The following is a 12,225-nucleotide window of genomic DNA, read 5'->3' as shown; positions in this document are numbered from 1 at the left end:
GTAGGTCAAAACCAGGAAAGCCCAGGGGTGTAGGATCTGCTGTAGGTAAAGGTACCTGGGAAACTCTGAGGTGACTCTGCCTGGACCCGAAGCGGCGCAGGCCTGAGTCCAAGTGGGTTATAGAGGCCATAGGGAAAATGGTACAAGCAGTTGCACCCCAGGACATAGCTTACTACAAACAGCCCGGTCAGAAGGGCTTACACAAGCCTATTTGTAAACATCTATTTGCTTTTACTCATTTACAAGGCTTTGCAGTCTAAAGTCCTTTTCCTTTGTGTAACCAGTCCTTGCACCAGCAGTGTGGGGGCCGAGATTTGGCTTCTGACTTCAGCAGACCTCACTGTCCATCTAACAGGCTTCAGTGACAAGATTCAGACTCGTGATTTCGTACCAAACCCCCCTCCAGAGCTTCCAATCTCCACTGAGCCTGGGGCGATTCCCCCCACTCCAAGCACAGCAGGGAAGTGGAGCTCTGAGAGCAAACAGAACTCGGAATTTAGGAGGATTTCAGCACAGCCCAGCCTTGTCCCTGTCCCCCGCCCACGCTCTGGCGGGGGTCAGGGCTTGGCAGCCCCACTGAGCCCTCCGAGCCAGCCTATTCCAGCCCGGTACTTTCCCAACAAACCCGTGCTGTGTCCCTGAACAAAGCTGGGCCTCCTGTGCCCTGGACACAGCTCCTCCGCAACAGGGCCCGAGTGCCAAGGGCAAGCTGGTGGCTCCAGCCCAGCACCCCGAGTCCTGCAGGGAATACTGATCTGCCCACTCAGCCTCTCCTCAAAGCCCTCTTAGCGAGGGGCTCGGAGGGTGTTTTTCCTGCAGAGGAGCCTGTAATTACAGCTCAGGCAGGAATTCCCTGGCAGCCCAGTGCTGCCAGAGCAGCCACTGAGGAGCAAAGGTGCAGCTGCTTCCAAGGAGCAGGAAAGGTCTTCAGATCCCAATGGCAAGTTTAAACTCACTCTCTCCAGAACCCACAGTTCCCAGTTCAAGCAGGGATAGAATCTTGCTGTTGCTGCTGCTTCCCAAAGTGCCAGAGAGACTGCAAGGCCGCTGGAGCCACAGGACACTGACCAACACTGTTAGCGTGTGGGTGTTTGTGGGAGCTTTAGCAGTGCCTGGGCTTGAGGGTCTGTGCTTAAGAGCAGGAAGAGATGGCTACACTGCCACAGCTGGGGCGTGCTGGCAGCTGAGCTGTTCCTATCCCGTGTTTACAGGGGATGGGCAACATCACCAGCAAGAATAAATCTGTGGCCACCATGCAGCACTCCTGAAAAGATGGCAGCAAGCTGGGCCCTGGTCTTTACCTGCCTGCAGAAGTAGGTCAAACTCCCAAGGGAAGCAGCCCATCAGGCTCCTTCCTTATTCAACCCTGTTTATTACAGAGGCTGTGCCTGCAATTTACTTCAGGCCACAAAAGCCAGAAAGCATCTCGGTAATTCTGTGCTATGCAGAGTATGTCAGGAAACCCTTGGTGTGCCGGGTGGGACGGTGCCCTGGGCAGGAAGGTAAGTGGCTGGACACACATGGCTGGACACCTGGCCTGCACGGGCAGGGCAGGGAGCCTTACCTCTGCTGGGCACCTTATTCCTGAATCCGGGCGCGGGCTGATGCCTGTACTGGTGCGTTCCCAGCTCCTGCGCGGGATTAGCAGTTCCTAGCAAAGATTCGGGGTCCCCGTGCCCTCCTGCGTTTACAAGCAGAGGGGTCTCGTGGCAACCTTTGGTCAATGTGTTTGAACTCTTACTGTCAGGAAAGCTGTCCCTGTTTCCCTCGCAGGCGCAGTCCTCCTCCATGCTCTCCGAGTGGAACAGGGCTGGCTGGTGTCCGTATCCCTGCGGCGGTGGCACGGAGGCAGGGACCTGCTGGATACATTCTTGCGCCCTGATTTTTAAGAGATGCTGGGGGCTGTTCTGGGGGTGGTACGTGTCAGCACTCTGATAAGGCAAAGACAACGACTGGCGCTCCGAGAGGTTCTGTCCCATGCTGGTGCCCATATTCCCAGCATCCCCTTGACTCATATGCCTGAACAACTCTTGGAATTCTTGCTGCTGCTGCTGCTGCTGCCGCCGTTTGATGAGCTGTGCAAATTCTGCCTGGGGCAGCCGCATGTCCGTGTGCCCCGTGAGCGAGTGCCGGGGGGAAAGCAGTCCCTGGAGGATGTGCGGTACCTGCTGGTGTCGGCTGTAGTCGGGCGGGGTCGGGGACAACAGTGCCTGCTGTAGTGCCGATGCCGTGTAGTGCTGCTGCTGCTGATGTGCGTTCGGGGGGAAACTGGGGTACTGGTCAAGCTGTGGGACCTTCAGAGCTTGCTGGGCTGCAGAGAACCCGACCCCTCCCGGCGGGCTGTAGTTGCTGGGGGAAACGCGGGGCTGCTCTGGGAACAGGTGGGGGTGTAAGTGCACCTGGTCGTAGTTGGCGGGGGGATACCTGTTCACGTTCAGACTGCAAGGACAAGGAAAAGGACAAGTGACCGCACTGCTCAGCGGGAGCCAGAGCTGCTCCTGCACGGGAGAGGCTTCCCCAGGCACGTGGGACAGCAGCCCTGGCCTGGCTCAGCAACTCCTTCCCAGCGAGGGAGCAAGCACAAGGCAGACTGGCAAGGACACCGTGTCTCATGCTGAGATTGCCACTCCCTGCTGTCCGCACGCTGCCCCGCGCCGGAGCAGGCAGGGAGGGCTCTCACCTGTGCGACTCGGCGCTGTCGGCGCTGAGCTGCTTGGACAGCTGCCGGTGGCCGTAGCTGAGGGAGGCCATCAGGTTGGCGCGGTGCTGCATCTGGATCTGGCTGGCGCTGGGGCTCAGGGACATCCCCCGCGCGTGGGACGCCAGGCCCTGCCCGCCCACGGAGGCCCCGGGCAGGAGGCTGCTGCCGACCATGTCCCCGGGCTCCTGCACTTGGATGGTGACCTGCTGGGGCTGCGACTGCTGCTGCTGCAGGGCCAGGCACGTCAGCCCCATGGCCGGGGGAGGGGAACAGTTACCCGACTGCGGGAAGATTGTGTTGTGGGATGGCATCCCTTGGAACTGGGACTGGGAGGCAGCACCTACAAGGAACAAAGACACTCAGCACCCCTGCCAGCCCAGGGCGAGGCTTGGCAGCGACATCTGCTCCATTCCCCGAAGTGCCGGACAGAGCTGGGATTAACCTGGTCTGGTGAAAGGTGTCCCTGCCCATAGCAGGGGGCTGGAGAGGGATGATCTTTAAGGTCCCTTCCAACCCAAACCAGGCTATGATGCTGTGATTCATTCCATGACTGGGAGCCCAGCAGGAGTCCGTATGGGTGCTCTGTCATGCTGGGCCAGCGTGCAAAGGTCACAGCCAGAGCCCCTTGCACCAAAACAGAAACTCTGCGCAGCTGACAGTGATTTGCATAAACCTGAGAATATCAGCCCTTCCTCCCCACCCCCGGGAGTGATAAGTAAGGATCTTGTGACAAGGAACCCGACAGCACATTCCAGCTGGCAGCTTCTCCTGAGCTCTTGATAACACCAGCTCTTGCTGCCAGATGGAGAATCTTTTACATCATCAGCAAACTGTGCAGGGCCTGGGCTGGGGGGGGAACGGAGCTCTGGCAACCCCAGGCTGCTTCTGCAGGGTTTGATGGGCTCACACGGCCCTGCCCAGCTCCCAGAACTGCTTACCATGGGGCTGGAGCACGCTGCTGCTCACGGGGGGCGGGCTGCTGTTGGGTTGCCTGAAGAGATGATTGCTGGGGTGGTTTGGGGGTGGGCTGGATGGCTGGATCCGTAACCTACGCAGGGAAACAAGCACCTTCTCACCATGCCTGCTCCTTGTCAGGATGCCGTCTCAGCTGTGAGAACTGATGCCAAACACTGCGTGTCTTGTTCAAAATAAACACCGTAAAGCCCTTGCTGGGGATCCCAAGGTCTCTGCAGCTTGGCTTCTCTTCTGAGAGCCACCTCACTTGTCCAAGTCACACAGGGAGTGAGCAGGACCTGGTGGCTACCACAGAAACCTGGGGACAAGGACACTGCAGGCTCACCTCCTGACTCACTGCACCTGGTGAGACACCCTGCGCTCATTTCCCGTAACTCAGCCTCCCTCACCCACAAGTCAGGGTGCTGAGGGCAAGGAGGCTGAGCTCACCAAGGGCCTGGCAAGGTGTGAGACACCCAAGGAAGCATGAGAGAGCCTGGCTGCTGAAGTGGCAGCTTCAAGCCACTCAAAAGGCAGGACTGTCAATCCTCTGCTCAAAGCAGGTCTGTGCCTTTGAATCAGATTTCTCTGATCCTAAAGTCCTTCTGAGAGAATGCAGCTCGAAGGACCAGGCACATTCACCTGGGAACTGGCAGTGTCATTCTGACTCCATCATCTTCCAACTCAGCCTGGCTTCTCCTGAGTGTGTCAGCTCATGCCTGGGCTTCAGGAAGAGTAAAACCCAGAGCTGTCCTAAAGCCATTTCTTTACCTCTGGAGCTGGTGAGTGAGCAGAGCTGGCTGGTTTTCACATGGAGCTTGCAAGGGTGGAGATGGCTGGGGAGGCCGGATACAGTCCTGAACCAGGCACCACAAGAAAACAAGAAGTGTTTGCAGTCAATGTCTCGGTCAGTAAATTTAGAAACACTGCTGGGTGAAGCAGGACATATCCAGATTCACTGAGTGTCAGTCCCTGACTGCAGCCCTGGCTGCCACAGCTACCACAGCAGCTGTGCAAACATCTCTGCTGAAATCCTTCAGCCTTCCCGCTACAGCAAGCCCAGCAAACTCCCCTCCCTCGATCCCCCCGGGACCTGCTCACGAGTTGTGTCTGCAGCAACACAGGAAAACAGAGCTAAGCCTTCAGCAGCTCTGGCTCGGGCTGCACTACCTGAATCTGCTGATGAAGAATCTGGTGGTGCTGCTCCTGCTGGTACAACATGTGCTGCTGCTGCGTCTTCTCCAGCGTCCTCTCGTCCATGTGCCCACCGTACATCTTCTGGAGCTGCTCACACTCCTGCAAGGAATGCAGCGCGTCCCATAAATGACCTTCTGGTGCACAGCACCCTGCCGTGTGCGGAATGGCACGCTCTGCAGCCCACCCCTCTGAGAAAAGCTGGCAAAGAAAGCCTAATCCATTCCCTCCGACAGAATCAGGTGTGCAGTGACATGGCAAAAAGCCAGGGAAGCAACGGGTGCACGTGACACCCAGCTGGCACCGCTGTGTTCCCTTAATGCAGGCAGCAAGCTCTGCAAACGACACTTCAAGGTGAGGAGAGCAAATCATTTGTGCCGTGCTGCAAGGGGAAAAGCCTGTCCTGGGGCCAAATCCTGCTCCAGCCATTGGCAAGTCGTGCCTGGCTGCGCAGGGAATATCCCACAATACACTCCAAACTCTGGTGGTAGGAGCTGCCCTTTCCCGGGACACCCTGGAACAGCCCCAGGCTGCTGCCAGAGGAAATGTGGGAGAGCAGGAGCTGCAGTCTGACAGGGCTGGTGGGCCCTGCAGGGACAGGCAGGACACCCATGGGTGGGCACAGCATGATGGTTCTCCCCAGAAAAGAGGGGGCAGGAATCCCCCCAGGTGCCCAGCTGCAGGCGAACAGCTCGTACATCCAGAGGACACTCGGGGTTTGCTGCAGTCACTCGGGGCAGGAACAAACCCTGCCAAGTCCCCGCTGTGTCCCTCAGCCCTCCGTGTAAAGATTCCTCTTTTGCTTCCTGAAGCAGCAAGACCGAGGCAGTAAGAATTCCTTGTGGAGGCTGTTTTGAGGACCCCCAGCCCCCTCTCACCTGCTGAAGCTGTTTGATGCTGCTGTTATTGCCCATCTTCTCCAGGTGGGCTTTGAAAGCCTGGATGCTGGCAGCCCCGTCGGAGAAGCGCCGGACCGGGGAGAAGCGCTCAGTGGGGAGGTGCAGAGTGTTGGAGTCCTTGTAAATAGAACTGAACACAGGGGGAAGGGGGTTACTGACGTGACACCAGCCAAAACACAAACCCCAGTACAGACCTTCCAGTTCCACCAGCCTCCCAGCTGCCTGGGTGCTCCACACTGGGCAGTCAGAACGGGCACATCTGAACCAAGCTGTGCCCAAGGCACCTCAGGCACTTCCCCTTCTCAATGAGGTTTCTTTGCCATCAGAGGGAGCCAGATTTTTTTCAGGAGCTGTTTTCTCCCGAAGTTGGGGCTCCCCATTATCACTGAGCTCCTGCCCTGCCATTAGGTGCCACCTGTGTTATCGGGAGCAGAGATAACCTGGCAGACACTCAAACAGCTGGGGGGCTCTGACTGCCCTCATTGTTTCTGGGCAAATGCTATCTCTGCAACCTGATTTCTGTGCAAATCACAGAAACACACAATGGTTTGGGCTGGGAGGGACATCTTCCACTAGCCCAGGTTGCTCCAAGCCCTGTCCAACCTGGCCTTGGACACCTCCAGGGATGGGGCAGCCACAGCTTCTCTGGGCACCCTGTGCCAGGGCCTCCCCACCCTCACAGGGAGGATCTTCTCCCACCACTAAAGGTTAATTTTAGATTAAAGGTTAATTAAAGATTCTGCAGATGCCATCTCCAGAACCCAGCAAGCAGCATTTAATGCACAGGCTCCAGCAGCAGCTTTTGTGTGTGAGAAGGTCATGGAGACGTGGTCTTTACAGCACCTCTGACACCAAACCCAGCAAGAGCCCACCTGGCTGCAGCTGGAGTGGTCCTGAGCTCCAGAGGTCACTCTGAGGCTCCCCTTGTCACAAGGTGACTGATGCTGGACCACTTCCAGCAGGCTGGGCTCCATTTTGTCCCTGTCTCTGCCTTAGGAGGACACAGTTCAGCTTCCTTCCAAGGAAAGAGCTGTGCTCCTGCCTTTTGAAGCCATCCCATCCATTATCCTGATCCATTTGTTCTCCTGTTGCATTGATGGAAAGCAGAAGCTACAGATAAAATCATGCTGAGTTTTTGAAACCCGTGTGGGCAAGGCAGAACATCTGCACTTCCCTGTACAGCTGTACTTCAATTCTGCTTTCAGACAGTTAACGTGACAAATAAGAAGACACGTAAGATGGCTTAAAACAGGTTAAGGGCTAAAATAAAACCCACCTGCCATTCAATAACATGGTTTATTTACACAGTGACTGCCAACTTCTGTGCCAGGTATGTAATGAACTCACTGTGGAACACTGTGTTTAGACCATGGTCAGATGAAATTTCCGTGATTTCACAGGAAAAACACAGAACAGGCTCACAGCACGTTACAACACCAAGAGTGGAACGAGCAGATACCACCCTGCTCATGATGCAACAGCTTCGGGACTCCAGAGCCAAGAGCCAGAGGTGACACCAACATTATTTACAGGGTAAGTGTGTTTAAAGTCTTGTAAAAATTCCGTTCCTGCTGTGTGTGAGGGACTTGCTTACCTTTAGGATTTGCAGCAATCCTGAAAGCAGGACACAGCACATTCTGCTTGTTTTGCAAGATGCACTCTCCTTCCTATCAAGCTGTGGCCCTAGAAATGTTTCCCCTCCTGCTCTTCCCATCCCCCAGGCACCTCTGAGGGAGCAACTTGAGGGCAGAGAGGTGCTTATCTTGGTTTTCCGGAGCTCCAGCGTGGCACTAGCACTGTCTCAGTCTGCTCAGAGTTCACCTGTCCCTGCTGATTACATCAGTGCTCAGCTCAGCAGGTCTCTGGCTCCAATAAAAAGGGCTTTGTCAAGACTGCCAGTGTGAGCTGCCTGAGGGGCTGAACAGCAGCACCAGCCTGGCCTGGCAGCCACTGCTTTCCCAAGAGGCAGCAAACTCCAGTGTGCAGCTGGTTCGCTCCTAGCACTGAGCTGTCAGAGCACTTTCAAGCATTTTTAGGACGTGGTTTTTTTCTGTTAAGAGGAATTTAAGCTCCCTCTGTGGCATTAGCATCTCCGGTTGGCTGCTGTGACAAGGACTCTGTCACATTAACACCTCTCCATCAGGACTGTCCCTCCCACACATCCTGAGTATATTTAGATCCAATCCAAAAGTTCCCTCTTTCCCAGACACTGTGATTTTTTTTTTTTTTTGGTCCTTCCCCACCCAGATTCCTTTTCTCACATCATTCCCATCAAGGGTTCAGGTGAGAAATGAAATTACTCTTGAGGAGCTTTGCACAGAGACTTTGCAGTCAGAACACACAACTCTGGTGCAGAACAGTGAGGGTTTTAAGCTCTGCTGTGGATGACTCTTGGTACAATCTTTTGCCTGCATCTGCCTCCAAAAATGTTCTGTAGCAAATCTGCTACCTTGATGCCTACCATTACACAGGGAAAAGCTTTCCTCTAAAAAAAATAGCTTATTCCCAATATTCCTGTGATGGCAGCCATTCCAGCAAATCATGTCCAGCCACAAAAGTGGGACTGGAGGGAAGAGCCAGCTGATTCCTGCTGGTCCCTGCAGGCAGGGGGTCAGACACCCTCTGCTCTGTGGGTCTGCTCTTTGTCCCTGCTCCTCCTCCTCCTCCTCACCCCTCCCTGCCAGCGGGATGTCCTCAGTGCTCCGTTCCAGGGCCACCTGGGCAGGATTCCTGGCGCACGCTGCCCGGCCGGTGCCGTTACTCACCGGTGCTGGTCGGGTCCCAGGTGTGGAGCCCAAGCCCGGGGTCGGAAGGACTGCTGTCCTAGCTGCCTCTGCAAGTCTGGAGGGATTTCAGCTGTAGGGTTGGTCATGGCCAGAGTGTGCCTTTTTGACCTATTTGCCAAGTATCTGCAACAAGCAGGAGCACATTTTATAAGAGACTGATGGGAGTACTCCGAAAACAGGGAGCGTTAGATAACCCAGAGGAAACGGGAAGGAAGAAGCTTGTGCAGCGCTCAGAACACGCCACGGACACGCTGCCCATGCCCGTCACAGCACTGCCTCACCAGTGCTTTGGGGCCAAGTGCAGTTGCAGCTGCTGGTGCTCCACTGCCAGCCTTGGAAGGAAAGAGGAGCCGTTTGCTCTTCCCAGCAGGAAAGGTGTGTTTCACCTCAAGGGGAATGCTGGTATGTCCCTCTGGGAACACCCACCTGCCCTCAGCGTGGATTCACTGCACCAGAGCAGGTCTGCCCCTGTGTCCCGGCCCGGGGAGCCAGGCCAGAGATAAGCCAGCGGGAGCTGGGCACAGAGCTGGGCACAGAGCCGGGCACAGAGCCGGGCACAGAGCAGAGCTGCTGCTCCTGCCCGGGAGCCTTCGCTCCTCAGCGCGACCCCGGGACACCCCGGGTCCGGCCACCAGCAGCGGCCACCGCGTCCCGGCAGGGGAAGGGCGCGAGGGGCACCGCAGGCTGCCCGAGCATGAGGAAGGGCTGGGCTGAGGCAGGGCTCTGCCAGCCCGGTCCAAGTGCGCCATCTAGTCCCTGCTGAAAGCCGGGAATGGCCCGGGATGCGCAGGGACCGGGAACCGAGCATCGAGAGGCTTCGTCCCTCTGGAGACACCAGCACCAGGGCTGGGCTTGCCTCGCACACCTGAGCTGGGAGGCAACAGCTTAAACAAAAGCCCGCTCTGCACTGGAAAAGAGCTGCAGGTCTCCTGCAAAGCCCCCAAAGACCGGGGAGGGGGAACTCGGAGCCTGTGCTCCAGCAAGGATGTGAGGAAGGGCCAGGCAGTGCTGAGAGCTGCTGCCTGCCTGCTGCTCCTGGCACAGCCGAGCCCAGGGCAGTGGGGCCAGCAGAGAGGGGCTGAAGCCCGTGCCCAGGGCTGGCACTGCACCCAGGCTGTGCCTGCTCAAGGCTGCTGGGATGAACTCAACCCTTACTGCCCTGTGAACCATCAGCGAGGCAGCTCCAGTAACCAGGCCAAGCATCACTCGGCCAGTGACACCTGCAAACCCTCACCTCTGCTCTGTTCCCCTGCAACTGCCCCCGGGAAGCAGAAAGAGCAGCAAGCAATCCAGACTTGCCCAAACCCAGCCTCTCTTTGCTGCCGAAGCCACTTAAGCAGAAGAAGCAGGTTAACAGTGCCGTGGTGCCCCGCCAAAGCCCGTGCCATTAGCTGTTTAAGAATCATTTGATGTAGACAGGGAAAGGTTCCCAAAGAGCTTTACTGCTGTGGTTTGCTAAGATCATTTTATTTCAGCCCTCCAGGGAACAATCCAATCACGAGCTCTAACAGCGTTTCGGGTGGAAGAAAGTTTCCCAAAGCTCAAAGGAGATGTGACTGCTCCCTGGAACAGAGAGAAGACTGTGCTCTGCTTTCAAGGTCAGATTAAGGAGGGCAAAAGCTGCTCACTGGTGGCTGCACACAGAGTATCTGGGGCAGTGTTCTGAGAAGCTAAATATTTGCATCTGTCCCTGATGTTAATGCTATTTACCCTTCTCCTCTGATGACTACTGACATGTCGCAACACAAGTTAACACACAACCTGGATGGTGCTTTTTCAAGGCCATCTGGTGGAAGAAGAACATGTGCTGTGAAAGATCTAAGGGCAGCACTGTGGAGAGCAGTGAAGTGACCTCTGAGTCCAAGGGGACTTGGTTTTCAGTGGGATCTGAACATTTCAGTGCCTTGCAAAACACTGCACAGGGGTTTCAAAATGTTTCCAGCGGAGCTAATGCTTTAAAGGCTCAACTGAAACCTTCAGGTTTAGCATAGTGAAAATCTGCCCAGGTGAGATGTGCAGGCATCCCCTTGCCAAGAATGAGATTTATCGTGTCTGCACAGCCAAGAAGACCACCTGCTGTTTGAGGTGCTGTCAGAGGACATTGCTGGCCCTGTATCAGAACTGTTCATGGCTGTTGAAGCTATAATTGAGGCTACAAGGAGACTTTCCAGGCTGAGGTATGCAAAAGGAGCCTGTCACTGCTCACACCCACTGTTCCTTGGGAGCACTGAGAGGAGCACAGCTGGCCAAAGCTCTGGAGCATGATCTGCACCCACCCCAGGGTCACCCTGCCTGCAACAACCCCCAGTCTGAACCCTCGTGAGCCCCTGAGGAGCCACTCCCTTACCCAGGTGATCACCTGTACAAAGGGGGATCCAGAAAGCTCTTCCAGTTTGAGGTAAGAAGCAGGAGCACCCACCACACGTAGTGCCCAGCTGGTTAGCAGAGAAGAAACTATGCAAAAGCTCCTAAGAAAATGTTAGCAAGGCCATGGTTAGTGTGTTCAAGGACTGAGAAAGTACAAGCACATTCTACCCACTTCCTACAATTTGTTTAGAGCAGACACAGAGAACAGAAGTTCCCCGCCTGAGAGCTAATAATGCTTCCCTTATTGGAGCAGACTATTTTAAGGCCTGATGCTAAAATTAGCAGCTAGAGGTACCCGTAATTCCAGCAAGCTCACTTTGTTTGAGGCATCAGAGTTGGATGTTTACTGCATGTCTTGATGCAAAAGCTGCTGCACTGGCACCCAAGGCCACAGAGGAGATTCTCCCACCTCCAGCACCCAGCAGGGAGGGGAAGCCCTCGGCGCTCACTTGGCAGGTTAGTGTGGATTACATGCTGGTGCACACTAAGCAAAGGAATTTAGCAGTTCCAAGAGTTTCTGGAGAACCTACTGCTCAATCAGCTACCCATTTCAGGGGAATCCAGCTTTGCAAGCACCCAGTAGTGCCGGAGGAGTAACTGCCTGCAGTAATCAACACCCAGAGGAACAGGAGAAGTGTTGAGCCTTCGCTGTAAAATCAACAGTGGTACCCTGATGAGGTGGCTGTGTTTGAATCAGCTCTGGAACAGCCCAAGGTGAGCCTTGTGGAGGTAGGAAGGGCAAATGTTAACAGTGGGAGTTACCTCTGCACAGCTTCCTGGTCCGGCTCCCCATCGGAGCTCTCCTCGTCCACAGGGGTGACAGCTGGGACAGCCTGTGGAGAGAGAAGCCACAGCTCAGGAGGACGCCCAGCACAGTCCCCTCCGCACAGGGGACACCTGATCTTCCCAAACAAGCTTCCACAGGGGTGTGTGTTGGCTCCTCTGCAGCACCAAGAAAGCCTGGCCAAGAACCCCTTCCAACATTCCTTCCCCAGTCCAACTGCCCGGGCAGGGCTGCTGCTACTTGGAGAATTCATTGATACAGATGGGAGCGAGAGCACGCCTGAACGCCTGAGATGCACACTTGAGTTTTCTCCATGGGATCAGCAAAGGACAAAAGCAACCATTAAAAAGTGCACGAACACCATCAGCTCCAGAGAGGAACACACAACCCCACCTGCCACCTCCAGGAGAGCACAGCAAGTCCTGCAAGGGGGAGCAGGGGAACCTCCGGCAGCGAGCAGGCGCATCCCTGCAGCGCCGGGCCTGCTGTGACCCGGGCACGGCCACCTCTGCCTGCGGGAGGGGATATTTTGAAGCTCCC

The 12,225-nt window shown here is 55.9% G+C and overlaps 2 protein-coding genes across 5 annotated transcripts in view; one reads left to right on the top strand and one right to left on the bottom strand.

The window, feature by feature from the left end:
• Positions 1–12,225, top strand: part of SIDT2 (SID1 transmembrane family member 2) — a 207,468-nt gene that overhangs the window by 126,269 nt on the left and 68,974 nt on the right. The gene's annotated exons all lie outside the window — the stretch shown is intronic.
• SIK3 (SIK family kinase 3) overlaps positions 1–12,225 on the bottom strand; it is a 69,739-nt gene that overhangs the window by 5,134 nt on the left and 52,380 nt on the right. For 2 of the 4 annotated variants that reach the window (XM_068172088.1, XM_068172089.1), the window contains exons 14-21: positions 11,664–11,734; positions 8,514–8,657; positions 5,728–5,878; positions 4,826–4,951; positions 4,427–4,512; positions 3,640–3,749; positions 2,681–3,041; positions 1,565–2,439 (exon numbers count right to left, since the gene is read on the bottom strand). In XM_068172088.1, coding sequence (XP_068028189.1) covers positions 1,565–2,439; positions 2,681–3,041; positions 3,640–3,749; positions 4,427–4,512; positions 4,826–4,951; positions 5,728–5,878; positions 8,514–8,657; positions 11,664–11,734 — 1,924 coding nt within the window. The remainder of the gene's footprint in view (positions 1–1,564; positions 2,440–2,680; positions 3,042–3,639; positions 3,750–4,426; positions 4,513–4,825; positions 4,952–5,727; positions 5,879–8,513; positions 8,658–11,663; positions 11,735–12,225) is intronic. The other 2 variants (XM_068172090.1, XM_068172091.1) reach the window with 1 other exon arrangement.

The sequence above is a fragment of the Anomalospiza imberbis genome, chromosome 24 (genome assembly GCF_031753505.1).
Source record: "Anomalospiza imberbis isolate Cuckoo-Finch-1a 21T00152 chromosome 24, ASM3175350v1, whole genome shotgun sequence".
In the NCBI taxonomy this organism is placed as follows: Eukaryota; Metazoa; Chordata; class Aves; order Passeriformes; family Viduidae; genus Anomalospiza; species Anomalospiza imberbis.
This window is presented reverse-complemented; position numbering and strand designations above follow the sequence as displayed.